Below are 22263 nucleotides of genomic sequence, written 5' to 3' on the forward strand. Positions count from 1 at the left end.
TCCAGAATGTTATTTTTAAAGAGTTAAAATGCTTGTATATATTACCACTTTTTAAATAAAAGATATGATTTATAAATAAAATCACCTAGCAACAGTCCATGTTTCTCTTTCATTGTAAATGGTAACCTCTTATTAAAGCTTTTGAAACAAAAGCTAATATTCTCAAAATGCAGGTCATCACGACGTTCATATTAAAAACGACGTATTTTATCTCTTGTTTATAGCTAGATCGGCTCGTTCTGAAAATCTGCATTCTCGGAAGTGGTACGGATTCTGAATTACAGCCCAGTTTTTTTAGAATAAATTTTTAATATTAAGATTCCATAAGCGAGAATTAAATGAATAATTTTATTATTAATAATCAAATTGCCATTTAAAAGGAATAATTAATATTTCTGTTAAAATAATTCAGTTTACTCCTTTTTCATTAATTTGGATACAAAAAATTTTTAATTAAAAAAATTACTATCGACAACTCATATTCTATTTATTTCTTATTATGAGTATTGTTCCTCGATACAGTTTTCAATATTTCGACGAAGACCTGGCGTCACTTAATTTGTATGGTTTGAAAGAATCCACTGTTCGAATTTGTTTTTGTGACAGTAATATTTACGCCGCACTTCCAATTTCTGATGAATTCTTATTGACTAGCTCCATACTTTGCAAAATTTCTTACTCCTCATTAAGAAACATTAAACTCCTTTAACATTAATCTTTTTGAGAAATTAAGTTCCGGATAATGATAATCTTTTTAAAATAATAATCTTTTTGAAATTTATGTTTTGTTTTAAAACCGGTTTTTCATGAATTAATTCTGTTTTACTCTGGTGTTTATACCCAAAATATTATTTGAAAAATATAATGTAAATAAACTGTTAACTTTTATCCGTCACTGCAAACAAGTCTTTCCTGAAATATAAATATTCGTTTGATCGTACAAATGTTACTCAGGGAACTTACAATATATAGTGGCTTCTTATTGCTATTTTTACTTTTTTGTACTTACTTTTAGTAACAATTTTGTTTCATTAATCTTGGGATACATTGCTGTAACATCAATTTTGTTAAATTTCTGTAATAATGACAGGTTTACATAAAAAAAAAATCTAATAACTGCATAATCTTATTATCTTTCACATCAGCGTAGTTGTTAAATAATTTTTTAATTGTATGGAAGATGTTAATTACATATTTTCGAAATTCAAAGCATATAATCAAAAATTCTACCAATATGTAAAAAAAAATTAAAGATTTAATCTGATCAAATATATTTCACAAAAAGAAGACTTGACATAAACATTAATAAATTTTTAATTCTCAAAATAATTTTTCGTGGTTTTGATGACTATTGACTGATAATTTTTGTACGAATTTCTTCATATAACATTTTTTTTAATAATAAATATTCAGTTGATTCCAAAAGGCCGGTTTTTCATGAATAAAACCAATCAAAACCGATTTTTGTTTATCACACGACCATACAACTTTTTTGTCTTATTTTTTACAGAGATTAGTTAGTTTCATGTTGTCGTCACTAGTGCCATTCTTGACAAATACATCATTACCAAAGCCATACACGATTGGTTGAATTTCGTTTGCAAACGATTTTTCCGTCACTATCGTCAACACTTTCAAGCAGGTTGAAAAGAGTTAACGATGACGAAAATGTTTCTTGACCGGTTGCCTGCGGGCTTAAACGGAAAACTGTCCACGAAAGCGTAGACGGTATTTGCCCGTCTGATTAGGCCTTAATACTCATTGGCAAGACCTTTTATTTTTAAACCGATTGCTGTTTTAAATAACACAACTGTTAATAGACTTTGTACAAAGCGCTTCATAGAGGACACCACTGTCTTTTTTGAATTCCAAAGTTCGGAAACTCCAAAAAAATGTTAATTGTATGCAAAATTCCCCAATAAAACTTCTTAATTATGTCTGATAATGTCCGAGTTAATTTATCTTTGAAAATTATTTATTTATCTTTTATAATATTATCTTTAATTCATCATTTATAATTAATCTTTATTTAATATAACTTTTATATCATTCGAACCTTTTTACCTTTTTAAAGATGCAGTTTGAATTTTATTTTGATCTAACTGGAGCGCCTGTCAACAAACAGTTTCTAGAAATAATTCAGGTTGGCAAGACATTTCGTTTTCGCACTCATAGCTGATTTAGACAATGTTTTAAATCATAAATTTTGCAATAGCTTTATCCGGAGATACATTTTCCTTTGAATGCAACATTTCGAAGATTTGTCTAGTGGTTAGACGGCGCTAACAGCGACCATTCTTGAATTTGATAACGGTAGCTTCAACTGCTTTTATTCAGTTACAATAAATTTACGAATTTAACAGCGCATTCTTTTTTTTATTAGTTTTCCTCTGTGATTATAAGGGTAATCAATTTTAAATATTCTATTTTATTATTAACAGAGGCCGCCTTCTCTGTGAAGAGACCCGGTTCCAAAAAATCCCATCTGGATGTTTTTTTTTTTTTATTTTGTAAAGTAAAAGAAAGTATAATAAAAGTAAAGTTTTGTAAAGTAAAATTTGGATCAATTATTCTAGATTGTACACCTTTATATTTTTCCTTTCATAGTGCTGCCACTGCCATATGCCTGTCCGCTACGATTCATAACACATAAATCACGCTCATTTAAATCTTTTCAAATTTTTGCTGGACTTTCTCCAGTCACATCAATCACTTCAATAAATCTTATAAATGATTTTTTATGGTTAATCTTTCCTCTTCAAAATTTGCATACCTAATACGACTGAAGTTTGTTCTTTATGGTAAATATCAGGAGTACAATCCATTTGTATAACAACAGTGCTTAGATGCTTTTATATCATCTTAATAAAAGCATTCATGTACTTTTTTGTGGTCAGATGTACACAAGTACTTGGATACTTTTATATCGTCTTTAATTTTGTTAAAGGCTTCACAATCCATACAGAATACGCCAAGATCACAATCCATACAGAATATATCACACAGCTCGCAGGCTGACCTCACAACATCGCCGCCTGGTGGCGGTTACATTTCGCTTGAGGGCAGAAGTCTGACTTTAGCTCGTATGAAAATAAAAGTCGCACGTTCGCTTGCCCAACCCCTTTTTACAGTCGGGCACACTCACGCACCTCACAGAAAGATCTCAAATATATATTATGGTAATTAAAATGTATTTGCCCGTGATCAATCAACATTAAATAAAAGATTATTCTATATTAAAAGAAAATAAATTAAATACTAAATAATCTCTACGCATAATTGCTTTTACATGCACTATAAACAGAGTTTATTTTTATTTGCTTCATTTTGTATCATCATACAAAAATAAAAGAAGAGGGAAAACATTTCTCAACACAAATGGTAATTAGTAATAATAGTAATTTATTAATTACTATAATTACTAATTATTATTACTATTATTACATTAGTAACAATAGTAATTTATTAATTTCAAAATAAATGAATGATGAACAATGATAATCGTATTTTTATACTTTAATACTGTTAAACATTCTTTGTGATAGGTTATTAATATAGTAATTTTAAAATATAAATGTTATGCAAAAATAATTCAAATTATTTTTTATGGGTAGTAGCATTCAAACGTTAATGTTTTCTTAAATATTCCTTCAAATTTAATGCCAAATCAAAAAAAAAAAAAAAAAAAAAAAAAAAATTTAGCCTATGTTGAGAAAAAAATTACAGCTGTTACATAAGTATTACAGTACATTTTTTTTTATTTAACAATATATTAATAGGAAATTATTCATTTCATGTTAATAACACGACAAATATCTATAATGAAAATATACTAGAGATTTAATCAAGGTTTCATGTACTGCGATTGAAAATAAATTACACAAAAAGAAAGGAATGTCATTCTCATAATTGTGAGGAGAGAAAATATTTTGTTAAAACATTTTTAATGTTAAAGCAACAATTTCTCCTGAAATGACTTATTGAGTAACAGATAAAAAATTTACAAATCATCATAACAGTGATAACTTTATTCGGCAAAAGGTATTCACCTCGGAGGCCTTTGCGTTAGTATTTTTAGGGTGGGATTATTTTTTTTTTTTTATGTTTTCTTGTTATACGTATTTTATTCGTTTTTTTATTTATTTATTTATTTTTATACGTTACATCCATTGCCGTTCCAATGATGAACGGTCAACACTATTGCCGCTGCAGCGGTCAACACAACTTGCCACTCAATGGAAAGATCTCTCGAAAGGTTCACGTCAAAGAGCGGTCTACACACTACACTGCAATCACCTCCCAGGCTGATACCTTAATAGCTATCTCCTTCAATCTTTTTAAATAGCATTGAAAGAAGCATTTATTAACATAGTGGTAGTAACACTATTTAATTACATCTTTCTATGTTAGAAAGATGTAATTGGCGGAATCTTACTGATTGTAATATCATTTGCCTTTAAACTAATATTATTGGAAAAAGATGCATGCGTAAATTATTTAACTCAGAAATATTATTACTTACTGAATTTAAAAAAGAATTTTTATTCAAACATAATTGAGGTACCATATCCATTTTCTCTTTTTAATTTTTAATGAAAGATTGTAGCGCCGCCATAAATCAATACAAACTGATTTCTTGCACGAACCCTGACAGCGCCATTTATCGGCACATTTTGGAACTTTTTTTCCTTCTTCAAACAAAATTCCATTACCTCACGATTGTTGTGCTAAAATACCAAATCATTCTGACAAGTAACTTTAAAACTATCCATTTTTGAAATCGTAACTTTTATTCCAATCACAATGATGATCATGTCGTTACCGCCAGTTTTTAAAATGTCAGTTATTTATAAATTGCATTTATTTATAACTGAAATATTTCAAATTGCTAATATTGAATTGTATTTATTGAATACAATTTAAAGAATAATACACAACTAAATCAATCAATAAAAATGTATGGAAATTATTGATATTAATTAAAAAATATATATATTTGAACTATGTAACTATTACTATAACAGCAATTTAGTATTAATAAAATTGAAATTTTTTTAATTACATAAAAAGTAATTTACAAATTACTTGAAAGTGCAGAGTACATGTAAATTAAAAAGTAAACATTTTTTTAATTCAGAGTTTTACATATTACTAATTTTTTTATAATTCAATTTTATTTTCTTTTTAATAATATTATTATTAAAAGGAACTTTATACTAAAAAGGAAGCACAAAACCATTTTACATCTAGCAGGCTAAAAAAATTGAGAACTATATGCGACAGAGGATGCATACGGACCTTTTAACACCTAAGTTTTCCCGTTCATTCATTCATATATGATTTTTGTATATCTTGCATTAAAAATATACATGTCCTAAGAAATATAATACTTTTTATAATTGAGCTAAAAAGAGCCAAATTAATGAATTAATGTCATGCATAATGTATATTCAAAAATTTATGAACTATTAGGAACTTTTCTCACCTTTATTGTCCAGATTAAAGTTTAATGCAGATATATCTCTGCATTGAGAAGGGTGCCTTTTTGCATCAAGAAAGTTTATGTTCTGAGACATTTATTTTCTTTTTATAAGTTAAACACATCCATTCTTGTTGAGAATATATCTCAAAATTTAACTTAAATGAAGTCTGAAAGCTAATAAATAACTTTTCAAATCTTGTTAATTAGGTTTACATGTACTCAAAAATATCCAGATACAAAAAGTAAGGACAAATTTCTTGCTGAACTCACCTTACAGTTAGAAAATTCTAATAAGAAAAGTGCATATTTTTTAAAATTAGATGAATTATAAAAATTTTGATTCCTCTACAATATTTGAAACAATCTATATATAATGCTATACAATTAAATGGGCTCTGGAAATAATTTTCTTAAGGCTAGATATCAAAGCATGCTAAAAAGTGTATGAACTTAGGATGAAACAATCATGAATAAAAAAATTGTAAAAACAAACTTCCCTTCATTTTCATCACAAAAATCAATTCGATATCAATAAGACAAGTAAAAAAAAAAATTATATTTTAACACACACAAATATGCTATATACAATATGCTATATCGGCAACCTACTGTGTTAAACAAAACAAAATGTATCCCATCCCTTTCTTTCGAACAGGTAATGAGGTAACTATGCTGATGAATACATCAGGCTCAATCAGCATAAATTTGAGAGAATTAATTTATTTTATCAAAGCTCAATTATCTCCTTGCCTTAAGAGAGTATTCCAATTATAGCTATAGCACTACAAGACAGTTTTGACATTAAAAAACAGCAAACTAGAAGAGTTCCTATTTATTATTCAATTTCTTTTTCACATGATATTTTTTTTTTGATTCTTATATATTTTAATTCTTTTAAGGAATTTATAGATATTTAATTCTAAAGAGCAGAATATCTGTCTTTATATAATTGCACATTAATTAAAAATTGTACTTTTATGGTATTAAGTATTTCTCAGTGCTGTAACCAGCGATATCAATTACTTGATGTTAACACATATCATCACTCGTCAATAAGCGATTGATAAAGTTACAACAATTTACTCATTTTTCCACAATTAATTAATAGTTTAAAGGCTATAGCATTAGTATTTTAAATAGTTATATAACAAGCTAAAAATTGAAGTTTTGTGGGTTTTAAGCGTATCAATGAGCTGTATTACTCAGCAAGTGATATCCAGGTTAAAAGATTAACCAATTATTCCAGGTTAAAAGATTCCTTTTAAATCAGCTAATTTTATTCCTAAATATAAATGAATGGATTCATTTCAGGATTTAAAGTCAAATTTCCAAAATAACATAGAACAGTATTTTATCTTATACTGCATGAGGATTCAATTTCAATTTAAAACAAAAATTCGATTTTTGGCTATGCCTTTTTTTTTTTTTTTTTTTGCTTGTTTTCTTCATTAATTTCTTAAAGCAATTATATAGTCTACCAATCAAGGTATTTATTTTAATGAAATAGTTAAAATTAATTTACTATGAATTATTTTATTGTTTGAATTAATCGTTTAATTATAAATTAAACTGGAAATCAAAATTTTTGTCTCGAACTAAATTGTCAAAATCTTCTCTCCGGGGAATAAAATTCCTATTAATTCTGACATTCCAATTATTCCTTTTTAAAAAAGAAAAGTCGCCATTAAATTTACAATAATATTAATTCTCCATTTGGTTCAACAACTATGACTTCATCTGGTTGTTCAGGAATTGTTTTTGTTAAAACAACAGTTTTGTACACTTAAGAAGTGACTTTTTTTCGCTTTTTATAAATATCTACACAAACCCTCAATCCTTACGCTTCCTTTGTAAAGAGATAAACTTCGTCTCTTTTACTTATTATAGGAACCCTCAAGCATAGCACCTCTATGTATTTTCTATTATTGATTATTCAATCACTTCGTTCTGGGAATTTTTTTGATATTTATTATTTATTAACTCTTACTCTAGGGCATGAGGGGATGACAGCCTTTGCTGCTAAAAATCCCAGATTTTCTAATTCAATCAATCAATCAAAATTTACTTCGTTGTTGTTGATCAAAGTAATAGAACAAAAATGCGGTATTTGTGTCACATTTTCTTATATTATTAATTTGTTTTATTTTATTTTTTAGAGCAAGAGCAACTCTAGTGTTTTTTTGTTTCTGTGTAACGTTGAAGCCAGTGATATTATCACCTTGTCTTGTTGATACTAACACAGTCATTTAGGGAAAAAGGCTATTCTATTGACATCTGTGGAGGTACTTTAATGTTAATTAAGTTTTTACTCGTGCTTTATTTGTTACACTGACTTTTTACTTTACATTTTGTAAAGTTAATTGTTTCTAAATTAATTGATTTCTAATAATAAGAAATGTATATATATTTTGAGAACTTTTTTAATAAATTCAATATGGCTTATAACAAATAGATTGACAATGATTTTTTTTTTTTCTTTTCATGTAGCATTTCATGATATTCCATCCTGATTTATAAAAGCATTATATACTATAATTTGTGAAATAAAGAATACTATAAATTCTGCCCTTTTTTTTAAATGAATTGTTGGTAAATTTAGATAATTTAGTACATATATCTAAGTATTGAGCATAAGAGCAGTATTATGCTAATTTCTCTTTATTGGCTTCAGGCACTTTTAAAATTTGAATGAGTGTAGAATAATACTTGTCCAAGTTTAAAACAATTGTAATGAAAGGAGAATGCCAGACTAGTTCTGTTCTTCTCATTTATTTAATTATATACTGGATAGTTATAATAAAAACACTTTTAATGACTTTAAAAAATATAATATAAAATTATATTAACTAAAAAAAACTATAAATTTTATAATAAATTTCTTTTTTGTCTTTTTTTTGTAAAGTGAGAGAAAATATCAAAATGCATGCTATTTTCAGTCGAAGCCTTTATCATTGCTTTTGATGTTTAAGACTATAAAAAAATGTGTGTTTCCTTTAATCTGTCAGATTAAAAATTTGTCATGTGGTAAAAGAACTAAAATGTATAGATATTCACTATGAAGGAAAAGAATTTGAGAACATTGAAAGGGTGTCTTGCTTAGTAATTTTTTTTTCTCTAGAATTCTGATTTAACAAATTCTGTTTATGAAATTCAGTAATAATTTTCAGAAATATTTTATTCATCAGTCAAATTTGGACTGAAAAAATTTATTTTCGTGATAATTTTTTTAACTTATTCTAAGCCTTATTTACTTCCTCCCTGTGAAGAATTGTTTAAAACAAATATTATGTGATATCATTAAATATGTGTTGAATTATCAACATTTTTTTTTGTTTTGTTTGCAAATTTGATTATTAGATTTATATTTGCTACCGGACATTCCTTTCTTGTTTTATTTGTTGATATTATAAGAACATGCCCTGAATTTAGGCTATTCTCTTGGTAACATGATAATGATGGGACTTAATCTGTTACACATTAAATGCTCCTACAGAAGTCTATTTTATATGACTAGCAATACCTGAATTATAATTTGTTGTAGTCTGTTACCCGTTTCAAAATGCCATACAACTCTTCGTAGTTTTATATCTGCTTGTCCTATTTTCTAGATGTACTTGAAGCAAATTTGAAGGCAGTTTCTGAGAAGCATCATTTATTCGATGTATAAAATTGTAAATGGTGTTGAGGTCAAAAGTTTGTTCTTTCTGCTATCTCTAATTTAAATGTTCATATATATTTCATTTTCAGCAATTCATTTGACTATTATTATTTGATAGTTTAATGGTGGTCTCCTTTCTTGATAGATTTTTTTTTTCAATTTTCTCTTTTTATTAAATTGGGAGTAATATGTGGGTAATTATTGCCTTTTTAATTCAAAGTCATCATCTAATGTTTAAAGGGATTTAAACTGAAATTCCTTTTGAAAGAGCAAGAAGAATAAACACAAAATGTCAAAAGGATATTATAAATAGAATTATGTTGGACTTTTACTATTAAATAATGTTTAGATATGATGTTATTGAGCAAGTAGTATAATTCATATGTGGCAAGCAAGGTGCATAATGTTATGCAATTTTCAGAAGATGCTAAGTGAGGTTTCAATTTATTGTATTTAAGGAAGTTTTGCCTTTTCGAAATTTTTCTAACCAATGCAATTTTTTATATCAAAATATCATAATTTCTCTGTGGAATTAAATTCCTTTTAAGATTGATATTGATATATATCCTTTTTTTTTTTTTCAATCTTGAATATCATTTCATATAATTGTGTATATGTGATTGTATTATTATTAAGTGTAAATAAAAAAAAACAACCCTTTTATATCATTTTTCTTTCTTTTATTTTTAATAAACATAATGAGAAATAATACAAGATTACAAAACTGTTCAATTGTTGGAACTAACTGCAAAAGATTTAACTTTTGTAATAAATGGATATATTGTATTTAACTTTTTGATATTTTCTGAAATGTTTTTATTAACATGTTCATTTCTTCTTCTTAATTTAATCTATAACTTTTCAATTAATGGTTGCTGTATGCAGTAATATGAAATAAGCCAATAGTTTTCAACTAGTGCTTGCGATCTTATTGAGATACCATGAAAAAGTGTGCAAGTGGGAACTAGATAAAGCGAAATTAGTCTGAATATCTTCATATCAAAATAGGGAAAAATTAATTTAATTAAAAAAAAAACTCCTTTGTATTGAGAAAACCTGTGACTAATAAATTCTATCAACATTTGGGTAAATAGGTTGATATGGGTTTCTGTACAGTTTTAAAAAAAAGTTATTTTGTGTAAATTTCAAAAATTTATTTGCAACAAGAACATGTCTGAAGGAAGTATTATTTTTATAACTAATATGAAAAGATTTTCTAGTATGAGGTAAAAAGGTGATGAGATCTGAATTAATACAAGAAGACATTTATATATTCCTCATTTTCTTGCGATGCAATTTAAGTAAATTAATCTATGTGAAAAATTCAACTTATATCACTCTAAACCCATATAAATTTTTCTCCATTTCTGTCTTCTTATTTTCCTCCTGCTCATAAAATTATTTGTATTAATATTTAAAATGATATATTTAATTTTTTTTCCGCTTGATTTGTTGTTGTTTTAATTTTATTGATGATATTTCCAAGTACATACATATTGATGATATTTCCATAACACAATACAGAGATGCGATTCTTCTAATTTTATAAATGGTTCTGCAGTTGCAACTTCTCCATTTATTTCTTCTTAAAACAAAATATATATTGTTTTTTAAATTACTAGTTACGTTGAGAAGTTTTTGATGAAGATGCATTTTTGGAATGACATTTTATTTATTGGATTTTGAAGTTTGAATATTGTATTTTAACTATAGAGTTCATTAACAAGACCATTATTTTTAAGAGACATTATAGAAGCAAAAACACTTAGGATTTTGATTTCTGATCATCATGCTTTATCTTATGAAACTATTTTATTCATAAATATTGAGGATGGTCCTTAATGTGTTTGCAGTAAATATTATCATTTACTTTAAATTATTAAAATCTTGTTGTCCTGAACTAATGTATTCAAATGTACTCAAAACTATTTGATTAGTGTGATTGCTACATTATATGATGTTATTAAATTTGATGAAGAAAATTGAACCTTCCTTCATCTTTAACTAGCATAATGATTGACATTCATGGTATTTTTTCCTGATTTGTAAAGAAACATCTGAATGTAATTTACATTATTATCTAGACTAGAGCTGTTTAAATCAGTTTAAATGGACAGCTATACTGCCAGGTCTTTCTTGAAATCTGTTGAACACCATAATTAAATTGTAGTTAAATTATGAAAGCAAAAATAGATAAGTTACTCATTGGCTACTCTAACCCGCCACATGTAAAAATCTGAATGACCAAACCACCAAAAAGCATTTGCAGGAATTGTATTAAGGGTTGAGCCCTAAGAGTCATTACCAGCCAAGATATAACCCTTCCCATGGGAAGCATGTCCTGTCATCTGCTGGGGATAGTCAACCCCGTACTATTTCTGTACCCATCAGCATCTCATCCTTATACCTAAGATGCTACTCAATGGGAAGCAAAAATGGATAAAAAAGAGCTATTTGAGTGTTAAAGGCAATGTCGAAATTATAATAGGCATGAAAGTTTATCAAAAGTACATCACAACACTGTGGTGCAATGGAAAATTTCTCAGACTGTTCATGTAAAATTTTGAAAAAAGAAAGAAAAAAAAAGAATATGGGCTTTTTGTAATTAAAACTAAATAATAAATGCTAATGATTTCAATGGGTACAAATGTTTTTGAAAAAACTCAACTAATACAGGAATGAGTTAATTATTTGGTGATTTGAAACCTAACATACAGCATAGTCGGCCAACTTTTTTATAAAAAAAATAAGATGATAAACAATACATAAGTGAACTATTTTAAAAAGTAAATGTTGTTGAGCAACTATTAAAAGATTTTCCATTTGTTATTTTTGAAGTAGATTTTAGTAAGCCCTGAAGTAAAGTTTTTTTTTTTCACTTTTTTTTCTTGATGTGATGAAAATATAGTTGATTTTATCCATTTTGATTATTTTTATCAATTGGTTTATGTTATCAAATTCTTAAGTCCTGAAATGCTCACAATAGTGACAGCTACTGTAGTATTTTTTTTTAAAAATTCACTAAATTATTTTGCAACCTGTTTTTACATATAATGAAATCAATAACATTATTTTTGTCAGTTTCAATGAATATGTTTATTCTTTGAGCCAATTTTTAATCTTTTTTAAAATTATTTTTTTGTCTTTTTTGTACTCATGAAAAAGTACTTTCAAAACATAAAATCCATTGACTATGAATGTGAGGGAGAAAAACGAACATTTTTCGCATATATATATATATATATATATATATATATATATATAATATAATATAATATAATAGTGAGTACGATCTGAATACCTTCGCATTGAAAGGTTAGCCGAGAATAAAGCACTAAAGCCTGATGTTCATTATAACTATACCAACTATATAGAAATTTTTTTTGTTGCTATTAATTTTAAATTGTAAACTCTTTTAAGTTATGTTTGAGCCATAAAAATTGATTGCTATAGATTTCTAAATATCTGGTCTAATGGCCGAAGGGAAATAGGATAATAGGATTAAAAAAAAGTCAGATAGTCTAGAGTGTTTTAAATGTTCATATTCCACCCAACTCATATCATTAAAAATCTCTTCTATACTAATACCACGGATTTCTTGATTTTAGAATAAATTTTTATGAACTATAAAAAAATTGTTGGTTATTTGTATATATTTTTTTCCTCATAATTAATCCTCATTTTTGCTTTCTCATATAGAAAGTATTTTAATCTTTGAAAAATTTTAACTGCCAGGTTTCATTGACTTTCAATTTTTAAAATAATTTAAATTAATAAAATTGCTCTTAGGTATTTTTTTCCCCTATATTTTGCTATTTTTCATAATGATTTGGCTGCATTATAATTGAAGAATTAAAATTTAATTTGCATGTTTAAAATTCAAAGTAGAACGATCAAGAATGAAAGATGGTATATATGGTTGATAAAATTTGAATTAATAAATAAAAATATTTTTAATTTGGTCTGAAAAGCCTTAAGTAATTTATTTTGCTTAAATTTGTGTCGATCCATTCATACGGTAGTGCATCCGTTCCCATGGCTTCTTCCAGCGGCAATTGAATCGCTATATAAATAAGGTAGATCGATTTGTGGTAACTAAAATATGATATATTATTTTCAAATTACCACTCTGTAGATATCACGTGAATATAGCCTAAATACAAAATAACTTTTCACTCTGATCGCGGTCCTAAAACTAATTTCAAAACCGTTAAAGATGTTGTATAATTCCAGTTAGATAAAATTATTTAAATCAGAAAGAATTATATTTTATGTAGTTTAATCAATAAATGTATTGCTGAAAGAGGGGGGAGAAAACTCCGACTCAATCTAAAATTTTATGTAATTTCTTTATCTTGTTAGTCATATTAAAATATTCATGAATACTTTCAAACAAAAATCCTCTCTTCAGTGACCGAATCTGTAAATGTATTATAAAGCTTTGATTATCGCTATTTTAAGCAATATCGGCTATTATCAGGAAAGATTATCCATTGACTTATCCTTTCGTCGGGATCGCCGTTGATTTCTCTTAAATAATGTGATTCGAAGCTTTATAACTTAACCAGTTTTGACCGCAGGAAATTAGGTATTTGTTTAAAATGTTATTGTTCTAAAAATATTCTATTAAATATGGCTGACAGAATTAGGTGATATAAAATTATTTAGGTTTCGTAATTTTTTATAGACGTTTTTTTAGGATTGAAATAACATTAAATATAATTCTTTACATCATTACTGTATATTTTTTTTCAATCGGAACTCTATGCCTATAACGATTTACAAATTTGCTGTTGGGCGATGATGAGAGTAAATATCCTATATACAGGGTGTTCGGTAAGATCTTTCAAATTCAAATTGGCGTCTCGTATAGCTAGGCAAGTAACGTGTACTTATAATGAAGTGTCTATGCTTAATTTATTGAGATAGGTTATAGCGCCTTAAGCGGCAAAACGAAAAAGTTAAAATAATAATAAATAACACAAAAAATAAAGGATATCGCCCCAAAATACCTATGGAAAAATGTATGCCATATCATAATACAAACACTGGAAGAAGTTTTATGAAGTTTTCTCTAAAATTAACGGAGATTTTAGCGATTGAAATTGTGAACTTCCATTGATTTGAAAAAGGGTTCGTTCTAAAAGATTCCTTCAATGTCCCCATTTCCCCCGCCCATAAAGCATTTGAAATTTTTTTAAATTATCTTTTTTTTTACGTTCTTCGTAACTCTTAATTTCACTTCATCCTTGCTTAACGTAGAAACATTATATAATTCAGGAGAATACATTTTTCAAATTTGGATCGAACCGTTTTTCAAGTCACTGAAAGTTTGCAATTTTAATTGCAAATATCTGCGCCAATTTTACAAATGACACTAAGAAACTCTTTCCTGCATTTTTATCATGGTACAGCAGTCGTGGAGCTCTTGAACTCTACAGTGCATTTTGTAGCCAATTGGTTACACGCTTTTATTTTCATTTACAAGCCTCGCATGACTGTTCCATAAGGTAACAGTGAGTGTTTGGAAATCTTTTTTTTTCAATGCTTTTTTGATAAAAATTTGTAGAAAAGACCGATAGATGATAATAGTGGTACTAGCAGAGGCGGCGTTAGCAAGGTGCTTGCCCCTCCTCATCGGCAAGAGATTAGGAGTTTCGTCATCAAAAGTTTTAACCTTTTCAGGACGGCTGTGGAGAACTGAACATTCACAAAATGTGATAACTTAAAAATCATCTTAAAGTTAATATACGGTAAGCAATCGAAATATCCGAGTAACGATTTAAACTGCATGCCTGTATTTGGCAATATAACCTACAAGGTGACAGGTGAATGCTATCCTCCTCTCTTGGCGGAATCTCCACCACAACTTCTGCTGCGACACAGAATGCAACTTCTGTTTATACTTATGTTTGTGTTTACATTTTACTGAAATTCTTTTTTCTCATATCGTGTTATGAAACCTTGACGCTTATCAAAGCGTTTCCCATTTTTTTTTTTTTTTTTTTTTTTTTTTTTTTTAATCCCTTTAGTTAACTATATATTTTACAATTCCGCTTCTAAAAAGACGAAACTTCTACAAACAGGCGCTAAACACAGACTGATAACAAAGAGATACTTGCAGTATCTTGCATGTGAAGTCGTGATGTATACTGGTCACACGTTTTACGAAACATAGTTCGTTAAGGGAACCTTTTACATTTTGTTTTGCTCGTTATGCGATTTTCTCATTATGAAAGATGCACATTAATTGAGGTTTCACTATATAATGAATAATTTGTCTTGTTGAAAGACATGTATACTAAACCGTACATATCTCTTAATCCTACATTTTACGTTAGCTGTTATATTTCTTTAGATTGGCTAGTAGGCTGACTAGACATGGTATCCGCCAAATATACACCAACTTGAGCAATTATGTGTCAAGATATTATAAATTTGTAATATATTATTGATATTTAGCATATATCATGTTTAATCGGGAAATATTGACTTGCATTATGGCTTTTTCGCCTCCCTTCCCCCTCTCTTACTGCGAATCAAAAGGAACCAAAATTAATTTTCTTTGTAGTTAAAACATTTAATGCTATTTCTGATGTTCATATTTCATAACTTCTATCTAGTTGTGATGGTACTTTCTATTGCTATTTAATTCTATCGGTCAGAAAAAATACATTCGGATTATCTCCTTTTTGTATCTATTTTATACTATTGTAATTGTGGAGATGTTTTATGAATAAATGGAAACTGCAATTTCGGTTCTTTTTTAAAGGAAAAATATTTGTTAAAAACTGTTTTATGTCTTATTTTATTGTTTCATAGTAGTATGTCTATATGACAGACACCATAGCAAGATCGATTCATTAAATATTTTTATAAAAATTTATAAAATAAATATTTGTTACGATAATAATATTTGCATGCAATTGCATTTGAAGTGTTTGTATATATTTTGTTGCCGTGTTCTTCGCAAAACTGTAATATGCGGTGTGGTTATAATTAAAGTGACTCTATTCAAAACCTGTTTTGGTTGATGTACTTCATAGAATTTTCGTTACGAGACTTATGAGAAAAAGAAAACTTCAAAATAATAATTTAAATTTTAACTACTAGATAGTATTTTTTTCCATGCAATGTCGAAAAGGCCATTATGCAAACTAAGAGTACTTGAAAATGCCAATAGTCAGTGCCGTAAATTTATTCTTTATCATGCCTTTAAAAAAGAAAGATCAGGCAATAATTGTTTCATCAGAATTGCAGTAACGGATTAGCTGCATTGTGGGAGTATCGACTCTTAAAAGGCTTGCAAAATGGAAGGAATCTTGCCCCTATGGAAGAATAGATTGAAAAAGACGGGTATCAAATTTGAAGAGACTGAGGACTTGCGTGTGCTGCCCGGAAGAGGCACCAGATGTATATATGAAAAAAAACTGATATTATTGTGATTTGCAATATTATTGTATACTGGTTTCAAATATTTTCAACAAGTGTTCGAGTGATGTCACGTGATTTGTCTCACCTTTTGTCTGTAGTATGAAAGTTTGTACGATCCGTTTAATGCGGATCGCCGCCGTGAGTTTATGTAGGTGGAGAATTTTTTTAAAAAAATTAATGACTATCTTGTATTTTATTCTGAGATATATTTGTGTAAATTATACTGAACTCTTTGTTGTTGGATGCAATGCAAGCTTAACTTGTATTTCCACTTATATCAGTTTTACATAAAAAGCAATGAGTGATATTACTAAAAGTATTTACTGACAACATTTTTGAGTAACCGTTTTTTCTTGGTCATTTTTGATTCTTTTAAATAATTATTACTATAGATATACATATCTTTCAGATATTGAACTTAGTTCTTAAATGTCTTATAAATTATAGTTGTTAAAATTAAGAAACAGGCTATGTTAAAGAATTTTTTTAAGAATATTTGCCCTAGAAAAGAATCAAAATGTTTTACATGAGGTAAACATTTCGAATTTAGATGGCTTAAACCTAATGTAACAAAATTGTGTAAGTGTGTTTGAACATATCTAGGACTGAATTACGTTCTTTGATGATTTTCTAGTTTAAGTTTAGTATTTTATTTTATCGCTATTGCATGTTGAAAAAATTAACACGAAATAATTACACTTTTCTCATGAGATTAGTTCTTTAAATGCGTTCGTCAGAATTCGGCGCTTATAATAGTTGGAAAAATAAATATAATATTAAAGAATGATTTTTTTTTATTTCCATGTCAGGTAAATAACTTTCATAAATACGTACGCTTCAACACACTATACAAAGTTTTATATTTTAAAATTTTTTCGTGAAATGATTTCATTTGATTCATTTTTATTTTGTTGCAATTTAACACTCAGTACATGCGAATTTGGATTTAATTTCTACTAAACTATATACTAAGACAGTGTTATACTTGACTCTCTTTAGCGTTTAATTTCATGTCATGACTTTTCTGTGCATTGTGCGCGCAATTGCCGTGAAATGCAAAATTCAGCTCACAAAGAATATAAAATAATTAGAAATTCAATACTAATATTTTATTATTTGCTCTTTAAAACATGTTCCTACCTCCACCCCACATTTATGGAAAACATCAAATTATGAAATAGCAAACAATTGTAAGACTCGTGAAAGAAGGATTTATGTATTTTTAGAGATTTTTCTATGACTGCGAGTCAAAAACTCTTGGTTGCATAGCAGAAAGAGAATATATATATATATATATATATATATATATATATATATATATATATATATATATATATATATATATATATATATATATATTCGAGTGATATGAATTTGATTTGACGTGAAGCCATATACTTAAGATTTGTGAATAATTTGCATAATGACAGGTTTTTTTTTTAAATTTTTATTTTTGAAAATATTGTTGTATTTCCTAAGAAAACTTGTTATAATATTTTCCAAAAATAAGTTGAAACATTTTCCGTCTATGTTAATCATTTTAGTTTAGTTAAAAAAAACTGATATATGATACAGAAAATTCATTTTCTTTTCAGAAGACTTGAGGATAACCAGTTTGCAGAGAATCAACGATTCCATACAGATGAAAATTTCTCTTAGTGAGAAAATGTTCAATAGCTTATTCTTTTGGAAGAAAAAGTTTTAGAGCATAGAAGATGGATAAATCTGTAAAGGCAAATAAAGCTCTTATGGCCTGTGATTCATCAGTTAAAGCATTTGCTGGGGATACAAAGGTTGAGATTCAAACTAATTCCTGTAATTTACAATTAACGTTCTTTTATCAAATTCATACTGGAGAAAAATCCTATTCTTGTGATGTAGGTTATAAAGGAATATCTGAGAAACGGAATTTGAAACGACATCTCCGCACTCATATGAAAGCAAAACGTTATTCTTGTAAGGTATGCTGTAAAGAATTTTCTACGAGAGGTAATTTAAATATGCATTATCGAATTCACACAAATGAAAAGCCTTTTGTTTGCGAAGTGTGCATGAAAGCATTTACTCAAAAAAATACTTTAATTGAACATTATCGAATTCATAAAGGTATTTCTGGAAAAAATACAATGGTGAAAGCCTTTTCAACTCTGACAAAGGAAAAACATTACTTTTGTGATGTATGCTGTAAAGAATTTTCTGCTAGATGTAGTTTAATATTGCATTATCGAACTCATACAAAAGAAAAGCCTTTTGTTTGTGATACGTGCATGAAAGCATTTTCTCGAAAAGATCATTTAATTGAGCATTGTCGAATTCATACAAAAGAAAGACCTTATGCATGTGATTTTTGCAAGAAAAATTTTTGTCGGAAAGGAGATTTAAAATTACATTTTCGAACCCACACAAAAGAAAAACCTTATTCTTGTGATGTATGTTTTAAAGAATTTTCTTGGAAAAGTAATTTAAATTCGCATTATCGAACTCATAGAGATTAAAAGCTTTATGTTTGTGATGTGTGCATGGAAACAGTTTTTTGAAGCAAAAATTAGTTAATTGAGCATTATAGAATTCATACCGGTTATTAGCTATATTCTTGTGAATTATGCTGTAAAATATTTGCTCAGGAAAGGAGTTCAAGATACTTTCATCACTCATATAAAAGAAAAACCATTCCCTTGTGATGTCTGTATTAAAAGGTTTTGTCAGAAGATTGATTTGAAGATACATTATCAAAATCATTAAAATGAAGAATTCCAAATCAATATTAGCGAATCAATGAGCATTTTCGAATTCACCCAAATCTTTTTCTTGTGAACAGAGCCGGAATTTTTTTATAAAGAGGCCTGGGTTCAAGAAACCATTTGGGGTCCTGAATTTTTTGTACAGAGAAAAAAATTACAAACACGAACATATATTACTATTGCATGTTTATTTAATGCGTGATTTTGTTTTTGCTATTAATTACTTAAGAGAAATTACAATATTTTGCAATTTTTTTTTCGATGCTTAACCCTTTCTAGGGCCATGGGAATTATGCTTCCCTCGTAATTATTCAATTTTTGTTTGCATTTATGTAGATTGGAATAAGTTCTGACGAATTTTTCAATAAGGCAAAGACTTAGATGCTTCTGTTCCTTATGTCACACAAAATAGTGTATCTTGATTTGTTACTTAATTATTAATTAACCAATTAATTGATTAATCAAATTAAATCTATCTAATGAACTAAATGAATCAGTTTTCTTAAATCAATCTCACTCTTGAAAAATATTTTAATGTATCATGATTAGAAAAAAAAGGCCTCTTTTAGGATTAATATAGCAAATGCACTTAAGCGCTCTGTAGACATGCTTGACTGAAGACAATTCTTTGTTAATTTTGATTTGCTGAAAGAGTGTTCAGCACTTGTTGTAGTAACTGGCGATGTAAAGAAAAGTTTCAACACAGTCAATACATTTAGAAATAATTCATTATAATTAAGTGTGTACTACAGTATGTCTACATTATTTACATCCCTTTACTACATTTTATACATCCCTTTTATTTGAAATCAAATCCTGTAGCAAATCAATTTCTTGGATTAGGTTTTCATTTACATTGTTGTTATAAAATTTTACTAAGTTTTGGGGATATTTTTCTAAATACTGTTTTTCTAAAGTTCTTTTTTTATCAGTGATTAATTTAAAATACTTTTAAATTTATATTGTATCTCTACAACAACAGTATTAATTACAGTGTTAAAAAATAACATCTAAATTCCTCTATAGGAGTTTCTATAACTTCCTCTTCTGCTATTTCGGAATATAATCTTTTCGAATTCGTTTTTCAGCAAAACGTTCTAAAATATTCAAATTATATGCTATTGCTTTTGCTTTTGCTTCATCTAAAAATGTGTTAAATTTTGGATTTCAGTTTTAATTTTATTGACTAAATTAAATTAAATCAATTAATACCAATTGTTTTTTCTTGAAATAATTTATAGATAGTGTTAGTGTTTGTAATATTAATTAATTTAATTAATATTACAAACCATATTATAAAATATTAGATAATGACATTTCTTGTATTGAATCCAGTAGACTTTTAGCTTCGAATACCGCTGTATCATCGTTATTTGCATTTATAAATTCTTCTAGGGCGTTACAAAATTGTTACATGAAATTGTTACATAATGGACATGATTAGATCTAACAATATTAAACATTTTATAGTATGAATTGTCAAAATATTACATGTAACCGAATTTAGCCGGTGAAGTAAATGACCGTACATCTACTTGCAATGCATTGTACACTTGCAATAAACTTTAATATATCTGTATACTTCATATATACTTGCTATACTTGTAATGTATCTATACTCTTCTTTCCATCCCGCTATTATTGTGCAGAACATTATTTTACTTACTGATCATGTTATGGCTCCATCAGTGGTGGGGTCCAGGTGCATAGCACCCCCTCCCCCCAGATGGCCGGCCCTGCTTGTGAAGTATACACTTGAAAGAATTCTTACTGAAAGATATGTTTAATAAAAATAGTCTTTTTCATGAAAATGAAAGATTTTTTCTTTCGGAAAAGGTTTTTCATAGAAGCTGATTTATCCAAGAAAGAATGACTGATTACCAATGATTATTAATTAATTGTATGAATGATTATTTAAATATATAATTTCTTACTGTTACGATTGTAAACTTCTTTTCTGGAGACCTACAAAAATGAATTTTCTTATCAATATTATTTTGATAAATATTTTTGTGCTTATCTAATTAAGAAAATGCTATTAATATGATGTAAATATTTTCTTGATTAAATTTCTTTCCCCCCCACTCTACTGTTTTTAATGTTATATCTTTATAGTAATGAAATTTAATGAAACATAACAGTACGATTGAATTCCATGAGACATAAACTTTTCTTCTCTTCAATATTTCTGCTGTTTCATATAATGAGTATTCAGATAATCATTTTATTTTTTTTTAAACGCATATCAGTGATTGTATTGAAGTAAAACTCTGGGTAGTTAATCCATGATTATTTTCTGTGATTGTGAGATCTATTGTGTTGCAATGTAACGTCGTGACTGAGCAATTTTAAAATAATTTTGACAAAATTTTGTCTTTCTGAATTGTTTTTTTTTTTTTTCATTCAACAACTAATTTTTATTTAATAAAAACAAGTAAGAACAAGAAGATTTTGGCTATTGACTTATTTACAAAATATACAATTAAAAAAAGAAACATTTCCAAAAGAGATTGCAGATTTATAGAAACAGATTCAAAACAAATCCGTCACAGGATTGGATGAGGAATTTCAAAACTTACACGATTTGTTTTTATCTACCTACATCGAAGGTAGTTTTTACTACCAAAAATGTTTTTTTTTTTTTTTTTTTTTCTTCACTCTCTGGATGAAAACACTTTACTGAGTCCAAAGAGGATTTCCTTCAAAATCGCTGGCTGACTTTCTTTCTCTCTCGCGAATGACCAAAATTTTTCAAATTTCTCGTGGGAAAAATGCAACTTTTAAAAATTACTAACTGGTCTTTCTTTTATAGTTCGAATTAATCTGAAGAACCGTTGTAATTCTTTTTCGGAAATTATGCCTCAATAAGACTTTCTTACACAAAATAAACAAAATCTATCACACAAAATAAACAAATTTTGACCTTCCATACAGGAACAAGTGTTTTT

At 27.6% G+C, this 22263-nt stretch overlaps 1 protein-coding gene across 1 annotated transcript; it reads left to right on the forward strand.

The window, feature by feature from the left end:
• The first annotated feature begins 7555 nt into the window (after positions 1–7555).
• Positions 7556–20290, forward strand: LOC129958717 (gastrula zinc finger protein XlCGF49.1-like). The gene is made up of 2 exons (XM_056071371.1): positions 7556–7764; positions 18170–20290. The coding sequence occupies exon 2, from the start codon at positions 18290–18292 to the stop codon at positions 19067–19069; it is 780 nt and encodes a 259-aa protein (XP_055927346.1). The 5' UTR covers positions 7556–7764; positions 18170–18289; the 3' UTR covers positions 19070–20290.
• Positions 20291–22263: the final 1973 nt, after the last annotated feature.

The sequence above is a fragment of the Argiope bruennichi genome, chromosome X1 (genome assembly GCF_947563725.1).
Source record: "Argiope bruennichi chromosome X1, qqArgBrue1.1, whole genome shotgun sequence".
NCBI classification, from domain to species: Eukaryota; Metazoa; Arthropoda; class Arachnida; order Araneae; family Araneidae; genus Argiope; species Argiope bruennichi.